Below are 27,306 nucleotides of genomic sequence, written 5' to 3' on the forward strand. Positions count from 1 at the left end.
CCCTGACTTCATAAAGTGGCTCCAACAAGTTATTGCTAAGAGGGATGCAAATAGACACTGATACTGAATTGTGGTGTGTGTGTCTGTGTCTTGTGTGTATATCTGTAACTGTGTGTCTCTGTGCATCTGTGTGTCTGTGTGTGTCTCTCTCTACAATGTGGAAAGTACCCTGAATAGAAAGATAGGTGGAAGTAGACGTTAAGATACCAGCAGAGGGATGGAGAGATGACTTAGCAGGTAAAGGTGCTTTACTGTATAAGCCCGGTGACTGGTCTGATCCCCAGAACCCATGTAAAGGTAGGAGAGGACCGACTTCACAAAGCTGTGCTCTGATTTCTACATGCATGCCATGCCATGCTCCCCAGTTCCTCACATTACACACACACACACACATATACACATACAAAATAGTAACTTTCTTGAAAATTAAAAGAAAAAGAAACTAGCACCATGTGACAGTTGGTAATGTGAACTAACGTGATGGGAGGGAAGTGGCTGAATTTAAAGACACATTTTGGAAACAAGCACAAGAGGATATGCTGACAGTTTGTTAAGAGCAAAGGATTAAGAATAGCACCTAAAAACCAAGCTGGCACCCACCTGGAAGCGTCACCCTTACTGGCCAGCCTTCATGGTGTTGGAAGGTGCTGTTCACACTGCTGGAGGAGAAAAGCGAGTCTCATTCTCACCTAGCGATGAACCCTGCAAACTGCAGCCGACCCGACAAGATATGCCCATCGGTGCAGCAGCGGCATGAATGTTAGGGACTAACCAGCCCCTTTCTGAGTGGCTTTGTCCAAGAGATGGAATCCATATATGGCTCCATTAGTGGAGACAAGAACCTGTGGCTAGGCAGGTCACAGGGCCGAGGGGAGAGTCCAACACTATTTTGTGCGAAATGGACATAGTATTAAAACAACTCCTAGTACTTACTACTGTACCTATAGATCTGAGCATCTCCCTGGCCTCACCGGAAAAGCTTTTCCTTGCTGTAGATGGCAATTAAAACAGAGACCACCCCAACTGGTCAGTGTACAGAGATTAAGAGACTGTGGAGGATTCAGCCCTAAATGGGACATACATATCACAGTCCTCCTCCCAAGGCCAGCGACATCAAGGAAACAGAATTTTTTCAGACACAACAGGGCAGTTACACATATGGACTCACAGTGACCGTGACAACAGTGCCTCAGACCTGTGCAACTCCAACCTGACACAATCCCAGCCTGCGGGGAGGGGTCAGCAATGCCTGCTGAGGAGTTCCTGGTATTTGATAGCTTCTGGGGAAGGGAGAGTCAGTAGTTAATGACATCACCCCCCCAACCCCCACTGGGAGGTCAATCACACACCAGGGCAGGCCCCACTCCCAAACTGGCTGGGCAGTACAAACTGGACTTGAAAGGGGAAGAAAAAAAAGGAAAAAAAAGTCAGGAGGGGAAGCATGGGAGTGGTTATGGGAGGAGAGGGGGGAAGTGAATATGTTCAAAATACATTTTATGATAGTCTCAAAGAATTAATAAACATAATTTTAGAAAAAGAATGTCTCCTACACGAGAACTCAGTGGAAAGACATGCTGTTTACTGTGCTGGTGCATGGCATCATGGGGAATTGAAACGGTTGTTTAAGGTGTCGAGGGGACTTGTGCGTCCAGAACTCTCATGCTATGCGGAGAGGTTAAAAGCTCTCCGGTTATGAGCACACAGAAGGTATTTACTGATCGTGACTGGACAAACCAGAAGAGTAAGAAGAGAGCCTAGAACTGTCCTAGTCTGTTTGCTTATGGGATGGCCAAGGAAAGGGCAAGATTAATATGGCAGAAAGGGTCTGATCATGTTCTTATGTCCACGCTGTCCTTACCGCCTAATTCAGGCAATGGTTTCACTATGGAATGTGAACACTAGTGTGCACATAACCCATAGTGTGCATGTGGAGGTCAGAGGATGGCTGAGGAGTTGGTTCTCTTCTACCATGTGGGAGATGAGTAGGTTCAAAATACATGGCATGACGTCTCAAAGAGTTAATAAACATAGTTATTTATGTGGTTGTATAAATATATCTGTATGCTTGTATAAAACTTAAGAAAATACTTTGAATTATTGTGGGATATGTGGTGTTGGGTGTGGTGGTATTGTGTTCCTCAAAATATTGTGCACCCTAATAAACTTACCTGGGGTCAGAGACAGAACAGCCACTAGATACAGAGGCTAGAAAATGGTGGCACTCACACCTTTAATCCTAGCACTCCAGAGGTAGAAATCCCTCTGGATCTCTGTGAGTTCAAGGCCACATTGGAAACGGCCAGGCATGGTGACACATGCCTTTAATCCCAGAAAGCGAGCCTTTAATCCCAGGGAGTGGTGGTAGAAAGCAGAAAGGTATATAAGGCGTGAGGACCAGAAACTAGAAGCATTTGGCTGGTTAAGCTTTCAGGCTTCTAGCAGCACAGTTCAGCTGAGACCCATTCTGGATGAGGACTCAGAGGCCTCCAGTCTGAGGAAACAAGACCAGCTGAGGATCTGGCGAGGTGAGGTAGCTGTGGCTTGTTCTGGTTCTCTGATCTTCCAGTTCACCCCAACACCTGGCTCAGGTTTGATTTTATTAATAAGAACTTTTAAGATTCCTGCTACAGTTGGGCAACATGTGGTTGCGTGTCACCTGACCTGGGTGCTGAAAACTGAACTCTGGTCCTCCGTGCTCTTAACTGCTGAGTCATCTCTCCAGCTCAAAGTATAAATCTTAACTGCTGAGTCATCGCTCCAGCTCAAAGTATAAAACTTGCGAGTCGCTCAACTACTGACAGCCATTATACACAACTTGACGCAAACCTAGGAGACCTTCTGTGGTTGAAAACAAAAGAAATCACAGCCACCTCCAATGCCTTGTGACCAAATCCGTGTTGAGTGAAGACAGCAGGGATGATGAGTCAGGCTCTAGCCAAGGACTGGGCCCAGTCCTGTGACGCTGCATCCTGCAGCTAAGACTGCCACAGCCCTCAGAGCACAGCGGAAAGCAAGCGCCGAGATCACAGCCGGATTTGCGGGGCTGGGTAGGAGTCTCCAGGGGAAGCCACTCCCCAGGTAGCCGAGGCGCTTTAGGCGGGAAGTGAGAGAAATGAAAAGCCCCTGGAAGCGTGGTAAAGAAGAGAAATAAACACAGGCTCCCCAGAGACCTTAATAGAAAGAGCTTCTGCTGTGGTAAATAAATAAACGAAATCTTGCAAACGTAAATTCACACTAATTAATTGAACACTGGATAACAGAGAGATTTCTAAGTTGGGTGCCCCCACCTGCACTCCAGCCACTGGAGCAAGCAAAAGGCTAAGCTGCCACAGCTATTACCAGGGACTGCTTCCGAGCAAGCGGTTTTTAAAATCCTCACAGAGCGACACAAAAGCCCGTGGTGGGATGGCCCAGCTGCCCCCTCCCCCACCAGCACCAGCCTGGACAAGCAAGCTAAGAGCTGCACTTTCCTTTCCCAGCCGGACTCTAACCTCGGCTTTGACACTGTGGGACATCTCAGAATTGCTTGGGGCCCTGGAAGAGTATTTTGCAAGAGACACCTGGTCTTTTGTGTTTGGTGAAATCACTGAGCTTTTCCGTGCTTTCAATATGCGCGCGGCAGTCACTTCTGAGCCGTCTAGGCTCACAGGTCCGCTCACCTTTGCTGGCAGGGCCTGTCATTTGCCAAGCACAATTAAGCACAGCCAGTAAGCCGAGAGCTGAAGTGTGGTCACCCACACAGAGGGTGGAAAACAGCCCTGCCTAACAGGAGCCCCGACAGGCATGTTAGGCGGAGGGAGTGCTATTCATTATGATCCTTATAGCACATCTCCCTGGTCACATTATTTCCCCGTTTAGCTCCCTCCAATAAGAAGTGTCTACACACTGAATTTTGTGTATTATTAATGATCTGCTTTAAATGTGTTATTATGAGTCTACCAACAAGTTAAGATTCCATTACTTTTCTTAAAAATACAAGTTTGTGACTTTGAAAAAAAATTACAGAAAAGCTAAAAACAAGAAAGGGACAAGAAGGCTGAAGGACTTGGGAAATGGGACTTTTTTTTTTAAGTAGAAGAGATTAATTTAAGGATTTTGTAGAAGCAGGTTTCCCGTCTTCCCGTGGCTCTTCCCCCATCCATCCTGTCTTCCACACCCAGCTTTATATTCTTCCTAAGCCAATCCAATCACCTGATTTCCTTGCCTAAGACTTACTTATGGTTGCTGGGCGTCAAACCCCAGCCTTGTGAAGTCAATTAACTTTGGAGCAATATCGCCAAGCCCTCCTTGCTTAAAACTTGAAGTTCCAAGTCCTAGAGGGCCACGCCAGGGTCTGCAGGATCCAGCCCTTCTCCCTGAGCATTTCCCCCGGTCGCCTTCCTTCAAATAGTCCCTTGCTGTTTGCTGTCTTCCACCCACGTCTTCCAGGAAACCTCCCTCCTCCGGGAGTCAGTTCAAAGATCACCTTTCCTTTGAAGAAACTTCCTTTCCGGCTGCTTGTTCCTTTTTTGTCTGCACTTTCTCTGCGGCGGTCACCGTGTTGTATTGTAACAAATTTACACTGTTTCTTTATCCTGGCGTCGGCGCAATTCTTGACACACAGTAGGTGCTCTGTCAGTGTGAGCCAAGTAAATAAGCCCTCGGGTTAAGGCTGCCTTCTTTCTCCTTTCAGCCCTTTAAAAGCACTCAGAAAAGAAATGACTAACACCGAGAAGAGTTCAAATGGAACACAGCAGCCATCTTTCCCAGGGTGCCCCTGGCTGCTGGCTAAGAAAAATCAAGAGAGCAGGCCTCAGCAGCGCTCCATAGCGCTGCTACTTCGCTTAGCCACAACCGCCACGGTCAGCTCAATAGTATGTGGAGCCCAGGGGAAAACGGAAACACGGGACCTCTAGATTAAGAATGCTAAAGTGATACCTCCCCCATTATTACACCTTTGCCACCGCTTTTTAAAAAACCCTGCATTGTTAGGTTTTCCACGCACCCACACTCAATCTCTCAAAAGTGTGCTTTTACAATAATCCTAATACGTTAGAAATCACACCTAACCCCACATAAACTTGGCTTATCAAAGACACTTGTGATGAAGTGTGGCTGGGGGATACTGATGAGGAACAGGAAGAAAGAGTTAAAAGTTTTTTCTTCTGGAACTCAACTTTTGAAACCGGGGACGCTGACCTGCACCACTCCAAGTTCTCCAGCAGGGGGCTGCAGGAGAGGCGCGCCACACCCACCATCTCCCAGCAGGTTGCGGCTGCCTCCGCACCTAGCGACCCATCTCTTGCTGCCCCTCCGAGTGAACCTCTGCTTTTAGATCAACCCCCTGCTTGGGATGGTAGCCATGGAACCAAATTTCACTAGGGACTGCAATACTAGACTATGAAGTAAGGAGTGGAGCTGCCCCAGCCAGACCAGCTGGCCAGCGTCTCTTGCAAGTTTTATCTCATGGTCCCCATGCTTATTACCCAGTGCTCCACTATATAATTCAGGGCCAGAAACATCAGAAACGAGAGCAGCTGAGGTCACAAGTCACGATCATTTTCCTAGCCTAATGTCTCTACAACATAAAATGTATTATCCAACATCAACAGAATAGATCAGGCTAGGTCACTTCTTACTCTTCTGGGTTCAATTGCCCCATCTGTAAAGATGATTATGACGTATTTCATAGATCCTCTTAAAAACCAAAGGAAAAGCCGGGCGGCAGTGGTGCACGCTTTAATCCCAGCACTCGGGAGGCAGAGTCATGTGGATCTCTGTGAGTTCGAGGCCAGCCTGGTTGGTCCACAGAGTGAGATCCAGGACAGGCACCAAAACTACGTGGAGAAACCCTGTCTTGAAACAAAACAAAACAAAACAAAACACCAAAACCCAAAACCCAAAGGAAAGCACACACTGAGGAGACGGGCAGCGTGGATTCCCCAAAGTTCACATCTTTTTTGTTGTTTGGGGCTCCTGTGTTACTGAGCGGACAGACGCCGGAGCTGAAGACAAAAGCCGCTTTCAGAAGCTCTTGTCAGAGAGAGCAGCATTCACCACCAACAGAGTGTGAAACACCAGCGAAGTCTAATTTGTACAGGGCTGGCGGCAGCTAACTCTGTACCTGCTGCTCCTGGCTCAGCTTCTCTCACCTAAGAACATGCACACACAGACGCCCACTCACTGCGCTCCAAGTGCTTACAACTCGAAAGAAATACACACACCAGAACAAAATCAACTGCACAGGAATCTTAAGAGTGAGTTCCAAGTGCACCTTGCAGGGTACACCCTGACGTGCCAGGCCTGTGTGGCGGGAAGTGGAGTGTGCATAAACTGAGTGTGGTCAGCAGAAGTGCCTGGGGCAGGATGGAGAGGAGGGTGGGCAGAAGGGACCACACTATCTTGTGGACAGTCAAAACACAGGCTGTGTAGGTGCGATGATATTTTAGCCCAGGAAGATCCAAGGAGGGCTCAGAGCTTATTTAATAACTAAAGATATACCTTGGCCTTCCTAACTGATCTACACCGGTTTGCTGGCTCTCACCCAGGACCCTAGTGAGGACCAGTTCTCGCTCTAGAGGGAAAGGTCAGCTGTGAGGCCAGGGTTGCTCTTCGGCTCTGACTGGATTTTCTGAGAACAGAACAGGCAAAACCTCCCCAAGGAACGGTCGTTGACAGCAAGGTCCTCTTCCCCATCTCTACCGCCAACATGAGGACTCTGGTCATTCGGCAACCAATACATCTCAGACTAAAGGAACAGGAATCCAAATGCACAAAAAAGCAGTTCAGTTTTGTAAGAAACAATATATTTATTTTTCTGACACCACAGCTCTGGCAAGTGGTTTTGTACCAAATTTAATGAAGATTACACAGAACGTTTCACGCATGGGAAGAGGGAGGAAAGGGAAGGAACACAAAATTGAAAACAAAAACAGAATCCTGGATAGCTTTTAGCATGGGTTCCATTCCCACATTAATAAAATTCACTTGGGAATTCCTAAGAAAAGGAGAACAAGAAACAAGGTGGGCAGGAGGAGCACAGAGGGAGGGGAAGGCGGAGGGGAGAGAGGCGGAGGGCACAGAGGCAGAGGCCAGGCCTCCCTAGAGTGTTCCCCCAGAGAGCCTGGGTATTGCAGCTGCCAAGGGAAGAGGAGTGGGGGAAGCCGAGGGTCACCAGCAGGGTCACAGGGAAGGAAACACACTTAACCAAGGAACTGAGGAATGGAGAGGAGGGAGAGAACCGTGAGGGTGGGTTTGTATACGGGGAGAGGCAGGGAACTGAAGAACAGAGGACCCAAGCATCAGTATTTTTAAAAAGAAAATTCCCCCCTCCCCCCACCCCGCGCTGAACGTAGTTCCTTTTTTTGTGCTTTTCATTAATACTCTGCTCTGAGGTCGTAGTTTGGTTTTTCTATACACTGGAGTTGAAAGAAAATAGTCCAAGGTCTGAAGATGGATTTTCCATCTAAAGTAAACAGCCCAGCACTCCTGTTCTCCTCTTGCCCCAAAGACTAAAGTCTCTGCTAAAATCCCTTTTACAATATAGTACAGTACACACACACACACACACACACACACACACACACACACACACACACCAAAAAAATAAAGCCCAAATCAAAAGTCAAGAACAGAAAAGAATTCCGGGAGAAGCCAGTCCGAAGACGTAAACACACGAGAATGGAGCAACACATGACTGATGGCATTTCTCCAAGACGGCTACAGACTCCCCAAAGCAGGTGCCATCACGGGATCCCCAAGTCCACAAAAATAATTTTTAAAAAATAAATCTTAAAAAAAACACACCTGTTGATTAAATGAATAATTTGTTTTCCGGTAAATCCATACATTCTTGGTTCCCTCTTCCCCCCAAAGCAGCCCCGGGTCGCTCTTCTCCTATTGCGTGACCAACAGTGAGGACTCCTGGAACTCCATCAGAGCAGCTCACAGGACCTGGAATCTCATGTCGACAACATCCAATCGTAGCAGCTTAAAACATCATGTTTCCTGGGTTGCCAGGTCCTTGGCTAAATCCACCCATGCCCACATCAGCAGCCATGCCCCGAGGCCTCATCTGTGGTGGGATCATGATGTTCTGTTGGGGTCCCATCATGCCTTGCATGGACATCATCATGCCTGGAGAACCCACAGGCCCTGGGTGGGTATAAAGCCCAGCGGGCCCCCGATCCTTGCCAGGAATCATGCCCACAGCAGCAGCTGGATTGGTCATCAGGGTGGCTTGGCCGGGCATTGTAGATTGTGCTGGTGACATCATCCGGTGATGAGGTCCCATCATGCCTTGCTGGAGAAAGGCTGGTGGTCTCATTGGGTTGTGGCCTGGCATGGATGGAGATGTACCAAGAGGAATGTCTGGAGTTCCTACTGGCCCGGGGCCTCCCATGCCAGGTAATGCTAGTCCCATTCTAGGGGCTTGGTCGCTCATCATCCCCTGCATGTGTGAAAACCCAGGTCCAGGACCCTGTGGCTGTTTGCGGCCTGGGACTTCCCCTCGAGGGAAATACTGCAGTGTCTGGCTGGGCTTCTCTGAGGGGATAATGCGGGAGAGATCAAACTCAGGTATTCCGGTGGCTCCAGGTCGGATTACCTCCTGCAGATCTGGGTCTGTAAACACCGAAGGCATGCTGTTCCCCAGGACAGTGAAGGAGTCAGGAGCCCCTGGGCCTCCAGGCTTGCAAAGTGCTGCATCTGCTGTACTTTGGGGCAGGTTGCTGGGGCGACCAAGCGGGCCTTCTCCTGGGAATCCTATCCCTCCTGGGAAGTTGCCTTGTCCCCCAGTGGGGCCATTGTGAGGAAATGGAACCTGCTGAGGAGGAGACTGTACTGGAGGGAAGCCCTGGGGGAAGCCCATCCGTCCTTGAGGTACCATTGGAGGCTCCTGGGACCCATGCCCCATGATAGGATTGTGTGACATCAAGCCAGGCCCCATTGGGACCCCATGAGGAGGTATGCTGGGTCCCATGGCATTAGGAGAGGGCATCTGATTGGAGTGAGAAAGTGGCTGGGTCATTCCCATCGGGCTGAGGGTTGGCATCGGAACCACGGGGTTTGGACCTGAAATTCGAGGATTCTGTGTATTAATGCCCATTCCTAGAAAAATAAAGATACCAAAGGAATCAACTCAACCAAAAGCAACTCACAAAAATTGTAACAAAACAATTATTAACAAAACATTAACAAAAAAATTATTATGTACCAAATGTTCATTGTGCCAGGAAAATACAGAATCCCTGTCACCAAAAGTTGGTAACACACTTGGAGGCACACAGAGCAGCAGCACTGGGAAACAGGCAACACATGGGTCAGTCTTTAACTGTACGTGCAGACAGCATGGAAGACATGCTCTCTGAAAAGGTCTAAGCTAACTTTCAAAGGAGCGTGGTCTTCTTCACTGGAGCCGGTTCACACAGAAGGACAGAGTCTGTCTGGGAGGGTCAAGGGCAGGCCGTTTTGGAGAAAGGACTCACCAGTCTCTAAGTTCAAGTAACGCAAATACCAAGAAGGCAACCACACAGGTCTTTTGTTTCCAGTTGGAATTTAGTATTGTTTTGTATTGCCATAGAGAGGGTATTAGAGCCCCAGGTTATAAACCGCTAAGAAACAGTAACTGACGGACAAGGGACAGTGCTGCAGACTCGGGGACGTAAGTAAGGATTTGCTCGCCCTAACCTGAACCCTTAAGATTACCGTGAACAAACAGCGGGCCTAACCATCAGGATGAAGGTGGAACCAGATACTCATGGCTAGAAAGTCATGGCTTCCCTGCTGCTCAGAGGCACCATTCCAGGTCACTTCCTGTTAGCGAGGCTGGCAGGAGTGCACACGGGAGGGAGAACATACAGAACGTGAGGAAAGGACCTGGGAGCTGAAGCTGCCTTCCCAGAAAAACAGCCTGGAAACTTGGGACATGGAAGACGGTAAAGAGGCTCTTTGGTACTGCTGCAAAACCCAAACCAAAATGCACCCCACACAAGATCACCAATACAATAGACCGCAGCCACCTTTCCTTCTGACAAGCTCAGGACCACACTGACCCAGCCTCGCTCCTCTCGTCAAGGCACGGCAGTTTTACAGAAATTGAGAGGGCGTACTTTCAACTTGTCAAACTTCCATCTGTGTGGGTGTTCAGCTGCTGGGTAAACACTTAGACGAAGCTGCCGCCTTACCCAGGACCAGCTCCAGCTCCATGTCTTACCTGGCATATTATTCATTGATGGCAAGTTGGGTGAACGAGCTGGAGGGGAGTCATCATCAGAGCTGGCCACGGTCTTGATGGCATCGTGGTACAATGGGGTGGAACTGGGCATTGCAAACTTGGACATTCTCGACATCATAATCGAGAGTGGGTTCTGGGAAAGGGTTGGCTCTGGAGGCATGGTGTAAGGTGTGCTGGAGGGAAGACTGCCTGGGATGTTCACAGAGGCAGGCTGGCTGGCTGTAGGAGGCGGGGGGCCACCTAAGAGAACAAAGCAAAATAAGGCAAAAGTAGGCATGGAATTAGATGCTTCTTGAAGGGTGCTGGGTGCTACGGCTAGGACCCAGCAAGGCTGGAAACAAGACCGATGAACAGGGCAGTGTTATTAGAGCCAGGGCAGGAATCATCAGTCTTCCAGTCAAGCTCTGTGTACAGAGGGGGACCACAGTGTGATGGAGAGGTGATGGATCAGCAGATGTGAAGACAAACATGCCAGCAATGGGCTAGAAATATTAGTTAAAGCTTGGGGGAGACATCTTCAGATAGCCGTTTCGTGAAGGATGGGAAACAAGTGGATCTCTTTCCCTGGCCAATCGTAACTTAGAATTCGACTCAGGTATTTGCATGCCTAGAAGACAGGATTGTACTCTAACCTCAGGTACTAACCCCAGCACTCTGCACAGACTCTTATTAATTTTCACGACAAACATGTCTGAGGTGGCTGGCTGTTCCACCCGACTGCGCTAGTGAACTGTTACCCCATAGAGAGATATTTTAGCTTTCTAGGGTAAATCGCCTGCCTTACTCTGATTCTAGTGTTTCTCAAGTGGAGATGGCACCAGCCTAGTAGTTAACACCCCAGGGCTACTTCGCTGACCGCCTCGGTCCCATTTAGAAAACATCCTCATCAGCCAGAGCCTCTCCTCGGAAGAAAACACGGTAACAAACTGTAGCGGATGTGACTGCAGCACGTCACCAAGGAGCTGTGCTGTCTTTGCAGCTGATATATACTCACAGGACCCCCCCCCCCCAGGTCTTAGAGCAGAGCCCCTCACTCTGGTTGGGCTTATATCCCCTCTTTTGACTGGACAGCAGCCCCCTGAAGTGAGTGGTTGTGGTACTGGAGGCAGCCACATTTAACCACTGTTAACCTTCCATTTCACCATCATGTACTCAGGCGAAAATGTCAATTACTCAGGGAACTAATATGGGTACTGTTTCCATGCCTCTCAACAGTCCCTCACACTCTCTTTGCCAGGAACGGACGGACGCTTGTGAATAACTCTATGAAGTATTGACAATCATGCACCTTGCAACAAATTTTGACAAAGGCCACTTGTACCATGTAGACCTAAGTTTTCTTAAAACACAAACTCGGATTCTAGCAACCTCTAGCTACAAGGGTGAGGATGTAAGCACACTCACCTGACTCTACACTTCCCAGCATGGCTGGGGAGGCCATGGTGAGGGGCGTTTTATGGTTTGGAGGGATCCCAGGACTCTGAAGGGGAGGTTTGGGAGAGGAGGTCCATCCAGGTGATGGGGCAGGAAGTGATGGAGACTTGAGGTGAACAGGCGAAGCAGCAGCAGACCCCAACACAGGAGGGGACTTAATGGAGGCAGCAGCAGCTGGGCCTGCCAGCATGCCTGCCAGCTGTGATGGAGTCTGAGGGGACTTGAGGTTCCCCGAGGGTGAGCCCAGCATCGGAGACTGGACTTGGTGCATTGTAGGAGATTTCAGGGGGTTAATGCCTGGAGAATGCACCTGGCTGCCTGCCACAGATATATCCAAAGGCTTCCGCCCCAGGCCACGCTGAACTGCAGGAGCTGTGTTGAGGCTAGTGGGGTTACTGGAAGGGTTGAGAGGTAGTGGTGGCATATGACTGAGCCGGCTGTTAGTCCTTTGGTCGGGCCCAATTGGTTCTCTGAGATTCCGCAAGCCACTGTTGCCGCCTGGACCCTGAGACATGGGAAGGAATGGCCTGGGGCCCACACCATACTCCTGCTGAGGGTGCTCACCAAATGGCAGGGGCACCATTTTCTGCTGGGCAGGCAGCATGTCTGAGCTACCAGGGCGTAATTTCATCATATCCTCAGGGCCTGCCCCAGCTTCTCTCATCTTCTGAGGTATCATCTGAGAGCTGGCTCCCATGTTGACGTTTAGACTGACATCTCCCTTCATCCCACCAGGAACCATCCCAAACTCAAGTTCCCGACCAGGGCCTATCTGTGGAGGTATTCCTTTTGGAAAGTCACCCCTGGAAGGGCTCAGGGGACCCTCAACTGGTATCCGAGGGAAAATGGGGTTACTTCCTGGCTCCATGTGGCGCTGGGAGCCTGGAATCATCCTGTTCATTTCCATGCCGGGCCTGATGCCCTCCATGCTCATCCCTGGGGGGAGAGTCAGCTGCTTCTCTGCCAGTTGCTGTTGAAACATCTCTTCAGACAAGCCCTGGGGGTTTGGGAACCGTTCCCCTCGGCCAGGACCACTGAAGACACCCTGGGCAGGAGGGAAATTTCGACCATCTGGGATTTTTGGCACATCGTCTGGCCAACTGACTCCAGAGAGACCTGGTCTGGATGCCGGGTTGGGCACATTTGGCCCCTCCATTTCAGAATTTATCATTCCTGCAAACCCAGGAAGGCGCATCTGACTCCCTGGCATGTTGGGGTGGGGAGCCATGCCCCTCGGGGGCAGAGAATGTGCGATGTTGAGACCATCGGGAAACGGCTCTGCCCCAGGTGCCCAGCCTTCACTGGGGGCCATCTGGTATGGAGGGGGAGGCCCTCGGACCACTCCCCGGGGCCCGTGCTGATGGACCATCATGTCCTGGAGCGAGCACTGCTGCACAGCCACCTGCTCCTGCTTCCTCCTCTTCTCTTCGTAGAACTCCTGCTGCAGCTTCAGCCATGCTATCTGCTCGGGAGTCACATGGTCCAGGTGGTCGGGGCCAAGCGGCCCAGGCTGGGAGTTCAGAGAGGGTGGAACCATTTCATCCGGAGAAAAGGGCACATCTCTAGGTCCTTGAGGGACAAATGGAGCTCCCACATCTGTCCGGGGCCCAGGTCCCTTACCTAGGCTCTGGGATTGAGACATCATGGCCTGCATTGGCCCTTCCGGTTTTTTCTGAGGTCCATCTAAAACCCCAGTGTTCGGCTGGGGACCGCCCGTTTGTCCTGCTGTGAATTCTTTCTCATCAGGGAAAAGCATACGCTGGATATCTCTCAGCGTCTGTAAGGAGCGTTCCCGGTGCTCCAGCTGCTCCTGAGACAGGCCATCAGGGTTCTCTCCCAGCGTCGGGGGCTCACCACTGGACACTGGTGGCGGTGGGGGGGCTTTGGGATCTGCTGAAGAGCTATTGCTCCCCTGGGAGACAGGGGTCACTGCTCGATTGTTGGGTGTCGAGTTTGGCCCAGTACCATCCGGGGGCAGTGGAGTGGAGCTGGCAGGGCTGCCCCCAGAAGGAATCAGTTTACTTTCTACCCCGGGACTGTCTCGGTCCAGGGGACGCGGGGCTGCAGCTGGCTTGGGTGCTGGTGCCTGAACGGGCGGAGTTGGCTGCAGTCTGGCATTCTGTGAAGAGTTCTGGTCCTGGTTGGCGGGAGCTGGAGGCTGCTGTGGGAGAGGTTTTGAATCATTCCGAAGGGTGGGTATCTGTGTGTTCTGAAGACAAATAAGATGCTTTGTATTACATAGTGGTGAACTGAGCAGAAGGGCAATTACAGAAATAAGACATAAAGTTGTGTCCCAATAACATAAATCCATATTGATACTGCCTTTCAAACTGTCCATGGATAACCCATTTTTGGACATGGAAACATGTTTGTTTCTTTTTTTGTTTGTTTGTTTTTTTTGTTTTTCCGAGACAGGGTTTCTCTGTGTAGCTTTGCGCCTTTCCTGGATCTCGCTCTGTAGCCCAGGCTGGCCTCGAACTCACAAAGATCCGCCTGCCTCTGCCTCCCAAGTGCTGGGATTAAAGGCATGCACCACCACCGCCCGGCCTGTTTGTTTCTTTTTTTCTCCTTCTTAAACCTTATGCTAAATAGCATCCTCTTTCCCTTCCTGAAAATTAGGCTTCAATAACTTCATATATGTGCCAGGCAAGAGCTACTTTACTGAATACCTCCGAGTATCTATTTTGAGGAACAAATTTGAGATCCCACGTCTATCATGTGCTTTTGACTTAGGGAAAGATTCGTTTCTCGGTATGTGGGTGGTTATGTCCAACACCTTTTCCCTTTTCCCTGGTTATACAGACTTCTCAATATCAATCAAAAGGTCTGATGTTTCCAACTGAAAGAGAAACTAAAAGCCACTTGTGGCTTTGTGCTCAACGAGCCAGAGCAGGAGGGAGGGCTGCTCCATGTCAACGTCTCCTTGGGCAGAGTGACAACCAGCTTACTTCCTCCTGGAGTTTCCACGGGCCTGGTGTCTCTGGTTTCAGTTTGTGATCACTGATTCCATATTTGATAAGAGTTTATATACTGGCTGTAGTAAGATAATCTGCAGGCAGGAAGTGTCTGTAGAGAAACCTGAGACTATCTAGCACACAGTGTCTCTGGATCTGTTTTTTCCAATCAACAAGGCTGCCCTATTTAACAGGTTGGATGACTGCTTATCATTTATTAAGGACCACTGCTACACTACATCCTAGATAAAAGCATGCTCACTGACAACATGGACACTCTGTTTGGAAGATGTCCATTTTCTCGTTCTCAACTGAGCTGGAATGTTTGTCTGTGTGTAAATGTGTACATGAATCTTCATGTGTAGCTATGCATATGAAGTTTGCTTCATACATAAATGCATATCTACAAGTGTCTATGGTGTGTTTACTTGTGATCTACATATGTATGTCTCTGAATTATCAAAAGCATGTTCCGTGTCTGATTCCTCAGTGGAGGTCGCCTTTGCTTATAGTGGCTATTTCAGGTCTGGTTTTGCTGCCAGTTTGGATGAGTCTGCTGCAGGTGAGTACCGATTTCATAAAACAACCACAGCAGAGGAGACCGTTCAGTCTTTCCCAATCCCCTCCTCAACTCCTAGTCCAATGTCATTTTAGTACCAGTGAAGGTGGAGGTGGCAGCTGTATTAGGACCTGTCATTAAGTCAATAAAGCAGTGGACTGCACTGCAACATTCCCAGTGCACTCCAGGACCAGGGATTTTTACCCATCCTCCACCACGAAACAGTAGAGGGGCATGCTAAGAGTAGGGTTCCTTTTCTGAGCTTAGGAAAGCCCAGGTGCTGCTGTATCCTGGAGATGAGTCCTCTTTGATACACAAACTAGACAAGATGCTATCTATTTTTATCTTGAATTATAACTGACCACTTATTGCCATTCGACTTTTTTTCATGTCTACGACTCATCCCAGGACTGGACTTGATGCTCTTTGAAAGCAGGGACTGCATCTAGAACGTTAAAATCTCAACCTGACACCAGGATCTGGTACACGACATATAGGTTTTGATTTCACATGGAACGATATATGATTACAAGAAACATCGCATCCTTTTTCTCTAATGTAGTTTATACTGGGTGCTTAAGATCCAGGCAGGAAACAGACTTACTGTAATTTTGAAAATATGAAGCAATTAAAAAGCAGCTGGCTCAGTGGTTAAGAGTACTTCTTGTTCGTGGAAAGGACCTGGGTTGCATTCCCAGCATCCACATGGAGGTTCTTCACCTCTTCAGGTACCAAGCAGGCACGTGGTACACAGATATACATGCCAGCAAACATTCATACACACAAAATATTAAAAAAAAGCAAAACAAAACAAAACAAAACACTCAATAGGCCTTGATTTGAAACAAATAAGAATCATTTGGAGAGTCACCAGACTCTACTTAGGGTGTCATTAGGTTGAGTTGTCGCTTTCTACCATGTTCTTCAGCCTCTTCTGGTAGAAGAGACTAGTCAGATGGTAAGCCTAAGATCCTACCGTTAACACCCAGAATGCTGTTTGTGCCATCAATTAATTTAGCATCTCTTTTCAGACACTGCAGAACCTTGATGCCATTATTCCAACTGTAAACAACATACCAGGGGGGCTGTGCTTCTCTCTGTCTTGCTGTTGGAGATGTTCTGGATATGGAAAGAGACGATAGTTTCGACCTGGCCCTTCAGTACAGCTTCTGCAGCCCTGCAGGGACACAAGAGACAATGGACTAGCACCTGCTTCTGTTCCAGGAGCTGCGATCCTAGACATGCTAACCCTGGTCTGGGCTTCCAAGGCTCTGGATGGCGTCTGCAGAACCACTAGGAATGTTGAATGAGAAGAAATCAAAGGAAACACACTTCAATACTTATGCTTATCATTTACCATCAAATACGTGAAGTCAGAAGCGGCCACGAGCAAATTGCTACAGAAGCACTTCAAAAACAACAAGAACAACAAAAAACACTAAGAAGCCGAAGATCTTCGATTCAGTCCAATCCACTCAGGTATTCTATGGAAAATCCTCATTCAAACACCAACTAGGAAGGGACAACATGGAACCCCAAACACCCAGAGAGAGCATGGGACTGTGAAGATCCACACTGTACCTTGTGAAAGGAGGAGGCGGGTGAAGTGTGTAAAAGTATTCTTGATAAGTAAACGAAGACTCACTGCTTCATCAACCACTTGGGACTGTTCACAGGAGCTACTTTTGCTGAATTCGGAGAGTGTTCTCCTTAGATTTTCTTATTATTCTAGCATAGACATTTACTGTTTGTGGAATTCTTTTTTTTAAAAAAAAAAGAACACACAAATCGGAGAAAAGTGTATATTGTGCACTCAACCCGTGTTTCACATAGCCCCATTCTCTCGCAGCACAGCCGAGAAAGCACGGTCAGCAGAGAGCAACAGAATAAGAACTCTGGTCTCTCAAAACACACAAGGCATGCTCAACACTAAGATACAGCCACCAACTTACTTATTTGCCATCTCAGTAGAAAACACATACACCACTTTGGCCGGAGTCTTCTGAGCAGGGATGGGTTCTGGGGCAGTAGTTTGGCCATGAGAGGGAGTGGAAGACCTGGGGGCTGTAGCAGTTGATGGAGTCATGGAGTGTGGTGTGTGCTGGGAATCCTGGGACTTGATGTGGTCTGCAGAATTACATTCTAAATGAACAAAAGACTTGCTGTCATAGAGAGAATTAACTGCCCCGCCCCCAGCCTTCCCATCAGTATTTATAGCATTACAACATAAATCCACCTGGAAAACTTCAAGAGCAAGTTCCTTGCTAAGACAGAACATCTCTCCTACTCGAGTATCTCAAATACGTTTTTCCCTCAACGACTCAGTCTATAGACTGCTCCCATCCTCTCTGCTGTCTACAGTGCACACATTAGCAGGTCTATAGTGTACATAGTAGCATGTCTGTAGCACACATATTTGCATGTCTGTAGCACACTTATTAGCCTATGTCTATAGTACACGTATTAGCCTATGTATTAGCATGTCTATAGTGTACATAGTAGCCTATGTCTGTAGTACACATTTTAGCCTATGTCTGTAGTACACATATTAGCATGTCTACAGTGCACATATTAGCATGTCTATAGTACACATTATTAGTATGTCTGTAGTGTACATAGCAGCATATGTCTTTAGTACACATATTAGTATGTCTACAGTGTATATATTAACATGTCTGTATCACACATATTAGCATATATCTATAGTACACATATTAGCATGTCTACAGTGCACATATTAGCATGTCTACAGTGCACATATTAGCATGTCTATAATACACATAGTAGCATGTCTGTAGTGTACATATTAGCATGTCTATAGTGCACATATTAGCATGTCTATAGTGTACATAGTAGCATGTCTACAGTGCACATATTAACATGTCTATAGTGCACATATTAGCATGTCTACAGTGCACATAGTAGCATGTCTATAATACACATAGTAGCATGTCTGTAGTGTACATATTAACATGTCTATAGTGCACACAGTAGCATGTCTACAGTGCACATAGTAGCATGTCTACAGTGCACATAGTAGCATGTCTATAGTGTACATAGTAGCATGTCTATAGTGTACATAGTAGCATGTCTGTAGTGTACATAGTAGCATGTCTATAGTGTACACAGTAGCATGTCTATAGTGTACATAGTAGCATGTCTACAGTGCACATAGTAGCATGTCTGTAGTGCACATAGTAGCATGTCTGTAGTGTACATATTAACATGTCTATAGTGCACATATTAGCATGTCTATAGTGCACATAGTAGCATGTCTATAGTGCACATAGTAGCATGTCTGTAGTGCACATAGTAGCATACTATAGTAGCACATAGTGCACACATAGTCTGTAGTGTACATAGTAGCATGTCTGTAGTGTACATAGTAGCATGTCTACAGTGCACATAGTAGCATGTCTACAGTGCACATAGTAGCATGTCTGTAGTGCACATAGTAGCATGTCTACAGTGCACATAGTAGCATGTCTGTAGTGCACATAGTAGCATGTCTACAGTGCACATAGTAACGTCTGTAGTGTACATATTAACATGTCTATAGTGTACATAGTAGCATGTCTATAGTGTACATAGTAGCATGTCTGTAGTGTACATAGTAGCATGTCTATAGTGTACATAGTAGCATGTCTATAGTGTACATAGTAGCATGTCTACAGGGCACATAGTAGCATGTGTATAGTGCACATAGTAGCATGTCTACAGTGTACATAGTAGCATGTCTGTAGTGTACATATTAACATGTCTATAGTGCACATATTAGCATGTCTATAGTGCACATAGTAGCATGTCTATAGTGCACGTAGTAGCATGTCTGTAGTGCACATAGTAGCATACTATAGTAGCACATAGTGCACACATAGTCTGTAGTGTACATAGTAGCATGTCTGTAGTGTACATAGTAGCATGTCTACAGTGCACATAGTAGCATGTCTGTAGTGTACATAGTAGCATGTCTGTAGTGCACATAGTAGCATACTATAGTAGCACATAGTGCACACATAGTCTGTAGTGTACATAGTAGCATGTCTACAGTGCACATAGTAGCATGTCTGTAGTGTACATAGTAGCATGTCTGTAGCACACATACCAGCATAAATGCTCTTCCCTCCTGACAACCTTTCTGAAACTTCTTAGACATGACAGGACGCCCTATTAATCCAACTCATAGCCCCCTTCCGGCATTTTGGCATTTATCACATTCCTACTGATGGTCTAACAACTGGTTTCTAGGTGCACTCAAACTCTAAAGGATGACAACTATTTGTCCTGTTGACTGCACCCCCAGTGACAGGAGAGTGCTGGGGTTTGTAACAGGATCCCAAGGACACTTCAGGAAGGAAGGGGAAAGGGAAGAGAGGGAGGCAGGGAGCAGCTACTCAGGTTTTCCCTTTCATTTGGGGCTGGGGAAATCTCACTTTCACTTCTTAAACAGTAACTTCCCATTCTGGCCTCCTCCTAAGATTTTTTTTTTTTAATTTTATTTTTTTATTTTAAGTTTTACTGTAGGAAGGAAAAAGCCTAAAGCCTCACACCAATACCATTTCCTGGCTCATTACACTGTGGTGCCTGCCAAACTTCTACCACATCTGGTAGCCACTCATTCCTGCCACACTGAAATCAGCTGTGACAGCTCTGGACTAGCGCCAGGGCCATTAAGGCTTCCCCTTGTGTCTATGAGTCTGGCAAAGTGGCAACCAGCAAACACAAAACCCAAGTCATGGAGGATTTCTCCAAGAGGAGGGAATGCCAGAGAACCTGCTCTAGTGTGGGCCACAGGCAGAACTGCAGCTACCAGCTTGACTGAAGGACAACGTCACACAGGCCGGAAATACGCTTATGAACATGGCCTAGGACTGTAAAACATCTGATCAAACCACATGCACCTTCAAGAGCAAGAACTCCTCAACGAGGTGTTCTAGACTCTTCTTTAATGAGGAGAAAAATGAAAAGCAATGGTCTCTCCTAAGTGTGACAGTTTCTGAATCTGCCACCTACTCTCCCACTTGACTGACAGCAGCCTCTGGCCTCTAGGAAATGTCAGAAGCCTTCCCCAGGGAACAGCTACTTCCCTCTGAGTCTCAAAGAGCTTATAGACATACCTTTAATGTCAGAGTCATCGTTTGGAGTCCCAGGGTCTCTCTGATCAAAGGAGTCGGCGGAAACACTTCGCTCCCTTTTCCCCTTGCCCTTGGCACCATTTCCAGCCCCATTCTTCAGCCCCATGCTCCCACCTGGGCCAGGGAGGGCTTTAGGGGTATGGCCCCCACTCTTGGAGTCACAGGGGGATGGCTGGGATTGGCTGGCTGAGCCCCCCGGTTTACCCTGATTGGAGAATTTGGGATCCAGCTGGGGGTTTCCAGATGGGGACATCACTGTAGGGGGACGGACCATCACCTCCTGCTTTGACTTAGGGCTACTAAAAGAGACAAATAATAAAGAGAGATCAGGTAGCAGAAATGGTCAGCACAAATCAGTGTTTCCATAATGGGTTAAGGAGACCCTGCATGCTAAAGAGCCGCCCCACACTGCTCCTTGCCCACTTGCTTGCCCCTGCCACTCTGGCCCCCATCCTGGAGCTATCAACAGATCAAACAGAATGGCCTCCAGGGCTCAGGAACACTAGAGTCCCATGGGGACCTATCTCTAGGGCTTCTGTCAATAAAGGACAACCGTTTCTATGTACATAGAAAAGTGACTCTCACTCTAGACTAGCTCAGAGTAAACAAACAGACATCGTTAAGATCAAAATACTACCACCCCCAGGCTGACGACCAGGAACAGCTGTAATGAAAGCCTAGCTCCCCTGCTGGAACAAGCAAGCAGGCCCAGGAAGGCAGAAGGAAAACCCATGGGTGTCACCAGGTCAGGAAGTCCTCCAGCATCCAGACCCTTCCCAGCAGCAGCACAGCACCAAAGCAGGGTGAGCCAACCACCGCCCCCAGGGAAGACGGAAAACATTCTTTTAGGTAACAGCCTGCGAACTGAGAAACAGAGCAAAGGCTCTGGGTGGTCTAGTTCTAAGATCTCATCACTCTATGCCTCAGTTTCCTCAGATGGTACTGGCTGGACTTTAAGGTCCTTGTGGTTGTGCTTTGCAAGAGGTAGGGAAGTGGTAAAGGTGGGAGACATGGGAATGGTGGCTGAGAAAGTAAGCCGGAAAAATGGTAGCATCAGGGCTGGCTACCAGCTGTTAGTACTCCATTACGTTTCCTCTTTCTTTCCACTTGGGACGACTCTGCTGCTAATCCTACACTGATCCACCGATGGGTGTGTGTATAGTGTCCATGTGCCATCCCTGAGAGATGCAGCGAGGTACAGGCCCTTACCTCTGTGTGTTTCCTGATGGAGAGCTCCTCACTTTAGGGTTACTGGAATGCATTGATTGAAATCCTGAGCTTTCGGTCACTAATTGGGACGGGCTCACCGAGTTCCTCTCGGGCTGCAGCAGAAGTAGCTGCTGGGGGCAGAGGCAGCTGCCCACTGCTTGCTTGGTACGTCCCTTAGTGCTGGCTGCCGCTTCGCCTTCTTCCTCTTTGTTTTCCTCTGCTGTGGAAGTGGGTCCTTCCTCCTTGAAGTTCCAGCATTCTCTGAGTGTGTGCCTCCTGCTGCCAAAGGAAAATCTCGCATCTCCAGGGCACACTACAGGAAAAGAACACACAAGGAAAAAGGTGAGACAAAAACAAAGACAGAAAACGCCTTTCAACAGGATCAACACAACGAGAGACATCTGGGCTATGCTTCAGCTCCCACTGGATAAAGGGGAAGGGTGACAGCCATGTCATAGCCACTAGCTCTCGTGCTCAAGCAACTGAAGGGGACTAAGAATTTCTGATCAGCACACAGGGCTCCCATCCAAGCAGCCTTTGTTTGAAGGACAGAACATTTTTAGCCATTTATTCTCCCTTGTGTTTATTCCTGAATATGAAAGTCTCAATGGGTTTGGGTTGCCTTTCTCCTCCTCCTCCAAATCATGCTTTGAAATCATGCCTTCAAACCAGAGGGCACTGATCTCTGGTGTTTGGGCTGTGGTGGCAAACAATGGAAGAGATGTGTAACAAACCCACCCCAATTTCAAACCACGTAGCAAGTTATCAATGCTTTTACTCAGTGGGCTTGGGGGTGATGGGGCACTGAAGGAGACACTTCTGGAAACAAACATTAAGCTAATACCAATACTATCAGTTCTGGCCCCGATTTCCACGATCCTTCTATTAAATTATGCAGATTTTGTGCCTGTGTTCTCACCTCAACGACAGGGACATGGGCAAGCATGGCAACGAGCCACAGGTTTGAAGGTGAAGGAGCACCTTTGAAGGCTAAGGTATTTTTTGAGCCAATTTGCAAGGCTAATTTGAAGCGTAAAGGTCAATAAAATATTCCCAAACCTAGCTATGGAACAAACGAAGAAGCCCTTCATTTAGAGAAGCCCAGACAGTGGGGGAGGGAACCATGGTATACACTCTACGTCACGGGTCCCCCCCAGGAGTTCCACAAGCATCTTTCTGTAACCCCCGTGACCTGCTCTTCCCTCTCCTCTACAGGCTGCTCTCCTGCTGACCAAGTGTGGGACTGAAGGAGGGAGTGTCAGGTGAAGGGTGAGTGGCCACGAAAGTCAAAGGAGCTAGAAACAGCTCAGCTGTTACACCTTACACATATTTTGAGAGTCTCAAAGATTTGACTAAGATCAAAAGGCACCTTAGTTATAGTTAAATCGTGGTGGTATGATAACACCAAGTGCAAAATCCCTTCAGTTAGGCATTTCCCATTGTCCCAACTATTTTACCTGGGCCAGTGAAAGAAATGTATGGAAGTTCTGAGTACACACACGAATCTTTTCCTGTTTTAGTAAAGGAGGCAGGAAAGAGAACTAGGAAAGATATTCTGGAGTGGTTCTATGTTGGCCTCAAGAAGCAGGATTCTAAAGAACATGTTGGTCTTAATTACATTTAAGGTCGTATTCCTATCCCCTAATACTTCTTTATTCTTTTACAGTTTAAACCATAGGACGGACTATGGCTGTCAAGTGTGACGAGTTAAGATCATAAACCATTTTTTACATCCTTTTTCAAAAATCGTAACCATCGGTAAAGTAGAAGCAGCAATTGAATCCTGGGTGGGCAAGGCCGAAGATTTATCTCAGCCAAGGAAAGCAGTTATCAGCTCTCTAATCCGAGTGTAACTTTCGGTACTTTCTGTCTGCATCACACTCCAGTGCTCAGCCACCGGCACTGACAATCCTTTGTGTATATTTCCTCCCTGTGAAGACTGTGTTCTTTGAAGACAAGAACCTTCTTGTAAGTTCTCTGGTTTCTCTATACTACTCAGCATGATGTTCTAAGGATACAGTTGGTTCCTCTGTAACTTATCAGCTCCTCAGAAAACACAAGCACCTGGCCTTTGTGCTGCACATTCCCAAGAAATGCAAAATACATCACAAATAGCAAATTGCCTCATTAATCTGCCAGGCATTTATGATGAGCTGGTAGCAAAGATTATTTCTAATACTGATGCTATGAACATAAAACATTTTTATTTTCAAAGTACTTCTACATACAATTTCTAATTCTCACAATTTGCCCGACCTTGATTGACAGGTATTTTCCACCTGAATGAACCAGAGCTCACAGGCACAAATGGTTTCTCTAGCCAATCAGCGCTCTCAGACCCCGGCTCGCCTTTCTAACCCACTTCCCTTAACCTTAGTTTGTGGATGGACAGACAGAACAGGGTTGGAAGGAACATGAGGCCTCATGGAAGGGTTGAGAATGGAGTCCAGGCGTCTAATTCCTAACCTAAGACAGGTGTTCAAAAACGTCATGCCTAGCTTTAGCCTGCCTCTCAGAGTACAAACACTGAGCAAAACCCATCAAATGTCTTAGGACAGCCACAAAGAACAAGACTCTCCAACAGGTGATGGACTGGAAAAGATCTTGCAGAATCCTCACAGCCTGAGATGGGCTTCCCTCTAAAAGGAAGACTCCTCACTCCTCAGGTCTTCTCCCGTGCTTCTCCCTCTTCTTCTTCAGAAACCCGACATTTTTTACTAAGCCCCAGGCATTGTTCTAAGCACTTCATACACGTACCAGCTCATTCACAGCAACCCCACAAGATGGCTATTTCTACCCTATCTCAACAATGAAGAAATCGCTGTGCACTCCATTAGTGGTAGAGCTGGTGTCTGGCCCATGCCTCTGGGGTGGGTATTCTTCACACTGCAGTGCCGTGTACAGGCAAGGGGAGCTAGTCCTTCAGCAGCGCTTCACCAACTCGCTGTGACTAGTACTGCTCTGCAGCAGCTCACCGCTCCTGCGGGTACCACCTCATACGTTCTCCATATGCTCTGTCTACCTCCCATCGTCCTCTCTCCCCTTAGCCCTAGTTTGTGGGTTACTGGTTTTTGTTTTTTTTGTTCGTTTGTTTTTGTTTGTTTTGCTTTAATATAGTGTCTCACTCTGTCGCTCTGGTTGGCCTAGAACTTGCATGAATCCTCCTGCCCCCACAGCCTGAGTGCTGGGATCCCCGTCTGTGGCTCCCGCCCCCACGGCCTGAGTGCTGGGATCCCTGTCTGTGGCTCCCCCCCCCCCCCCCCCGCCCCACGGCCTGAGTGCTGGGATCCCTGTCTATGGCTCCCCCCGCGCCCCGGCCTGAGTGCTGGGATTCCTGTCTGTGGCTCCTGCCCCCACAGCCTGAGTGCTGGGATCCCTGTCTGTGGCTCCTGCCCCCACCGCCTGAGTGCTGGGATTCCTGTCTGTGGCTCCTGCCCCCACAGCCTGAGTGCTGGGATCCCTGTCTATGGCTCCCCCCGCGCCCCGGCCTGAGTGCTGGGATTCCTGTCTGTGGTCTTGGCTAGTACTTAATAGGAAGAAGACATTTTACCAAGTAGGACATCCCAATCAGTAAACCTGCAAATCTCTTTCCCAGTACTACTTATCCCTTTTTGCTTTACTATATTCAAAACAAATAACAAGACCTAGCTACTTTTCCTCAAAGCTTAGTCCACCAACAGGTGGTCTGGCTCATGCCTAGGGTCACTCTGCCCGCTGAGGGCTCTTATTCTGTTCTCTGGCCATCCCTTCTACTTCCCGTGTCCATCAGGTATTGCCAATTAGCATGCAGACCCACTGGAGTACCCTTCCAGCACCAAAAAAAAAAGAAGGGCCAGTGAGATGGAAGGAGAGAACCAACTCCCAAGGGTTGTCCACAGATGAGCCACACACAGAGTGGATAAATGTACAAAAATAAATAAAGCAAACCCAACGCCAATCTACTCTAGGGGAGTCTTCTACTCCCCTTAGAGTCAAGTTTCTCTTATGAACGTGACATGAGACACAATGTTCTCCTGCCATTCACCGCTCACCATATGGAATTAACTTCCATCCCCAGATCACAGGACCGCTGTTTCTGTGGGGGTCATCCTGGCCACTGGTCTAACACCTCACTCCATCATCTATCAGGCATGTACACGGTTGCTGTAAATGTGGCCCAATACAAAAATGAAAACCTTACTGAAAACATGACATGACTTTCTTTGTTCAGTTGGAAAACCCTCCGCTCTGTGGTTCTCAAGCTCGGACTCTACAGACGACGACGACGACGCTGTCAACCTGACACCACAGGCTGGACACCCCAGCTCGTTCTGTGAGCAATTCCTTCCTTCTCGAAGCTGCACTTTCCTCTCGCTCTCTCCAGCTACTCCTCCTATGGAGCATCCCCTGAGGCGCTTCTCAACCAGCTCAAACGCTCTGAGTCCCACAGGACTCTGCGCTGGGTTCTCTTCTCCTTCAGTGAGTTCCTGCTATGCCAACAGCTCCCAGACTCACACAGCTGGCTTGGCCTGTACTCTGCAAGCACAGCTGCTACTTGACGCTTCCCCGGATGCCTCAAAACCAACAGGGATGAACACGAATTATCCACCTTCGTTTAGTCTTCCTTCCCAAACTATTTCCCTTCTGGTTTTCCTCATCTTAACTAATGCCTCTTCCATTTACCTCGCATGAAGTCACAGGTTAAATATTTCTTCTTCCGAGAAGGACCCCTGAAACAGTGGTTATCAACCTCTGGGTCATGACTCCTTGGGGGTAGTCAATGACCTTTTCACAGGGGTCGCCTAAGACCATCAGAAAACACAGCTATTTACATTATGTTTTATAACAGTAGCAAAATTAGTTATAAAGTAGCAAAATAATTTTATGGTTGGGGGGGTCACCACAACACGAGGAACTGTATTAAGGGGTCGAAGCCTTAGGGAGGTTGAGAACCACTGCCTTAAAACCACCCACCTACATGAACTCCTCCATCGGTTTTCAGAGCACCTTGGGTTTGCCGCACAGGATTCCCTCCATGTTTCCTAACTGTAGAGGTCATGTGATCACCGTGAAACATTCATTCACCTTTCCTACTAGACTCTAAGCTCCATGAAGGTAGGGACCAAGACTGACATTACTCATCCTTCCATCCCTACCGCTTACTATGGCGCCCAGAGTAGTAGGTATTGGTTCAAAAACTACTATTCAAGAGAAGGAAATGAGTATGTCCAAGGGGTCTTATCACAGCAGAATTCTTTTTTTATTTTATTTATTTATCTTTTATTTTTGAGAACGGGGTATTACTATGTAGCCCTGGCTGGCCTGAAACTCTCTATTATATAGAGTCTAGTCTGAACTCAGAGAGATCCACCTGCCTCTGCCTCCCAATGCTGGGAATAAATTCGTGAGCCACCACATCTAGTCCTCACTGCACGACTCTTAACAATAGCTAAGACACCGAATCTATCTAAGCAGCTATCGATGGCTGAATAGATTTGAAAACTATGAGGAACCCTCTTCCCCACTGGGACTATTTGGCCTTAAAAAACATTGTAACCCTGTTACATGTAACACAGATGAATCTGGAGGACATATAAAATAAGCCAGGCGCAGGAAGGCAAATACCGTATGATTTCACACACATTTAACAAGTTGAACTCAGAAACAGGTAAGAGAACGGCAGCTGCCAGAGATGAGGGGGAGGGAGACAGAGCTGAATGATAGAAGGAAAAAACATCAACTATTGAGAGAAAGCTAAAGGTTTCTGCAAAGATCACATTCCTAAGCCAGGCACGTTTTCACGCTACCAGCCAAGTGTACTCA

The 27,306-nt window shown here is 47.8% G+C and overlaps 1 protein-coding gene across 3 annotated transcripts; it reads right to left on the reverse strand.

The window, feature by feature from the left end:
* Positions 1 to 6,763: 6,763 nt before the first annotated feature.
* On the reverse strand, positions 6,764 to 21,679 carry Bcl9 (BCL9 transcription coactivator). 3 transcript variants are annotated; one of them, XM_052730569.1, is made up of 7 exons: positions 21,505 to 21,679; positions 20,500 to 20,594; positions 17,113 to 17,302; positions 16,238 to 16,337; positions 11,618 to 13,856; positions 10,193 to 10,453; positions 6,764 to 9,087 (listed from the first exon to the last, which is right to left on the reverse strand). In XM_052730569.1, exons 1-7 carry the CDS (start codon positions 21,555 to 21,557, stop codon positions 7,970 to 7,972), a joined length of 4,056 nt encoding a protein of 1,351 aa, XP_052586529.1. In that variant the 5' UTR covers positions 21,558 to 21,679; the 3' UTR covers positions 6,764 to 7,969. The 3 variants fall into 3 exon arrangements, with proteins under 3 accessions (XP_052586529.1, XP_052586528.1, XP_052586527.1); XM_052730568.1 differs by having other exon boundaries at positions 6,764 to 9,051; positions 20,278 to 20,594; XM_052730567.1 differs by having other exon boundaries at positions 20,278 to 20,594.
* Positions 21,680 to 27,306: the final 5,627 nt, after the last annotated feature.

This window comes from Peromyscus californicus, unplaced genomic scaffold, assembly GCF_007827085.1.
Source record: "Peromyscus californicus insignis strain IS unplaced genomic scaffold, ASM782708v3 Scaffold_9__1_contigs__length_137607984, whole genome shotgun sequence".
In the NCBI taxonomy this organism is placed as follows: domain Eukaryota; kingdom Metazoa; phylum Chordata; class Mammalia; order Rodentia; family Cricetidae; genus Peromyscus; species Peromyscus californicus.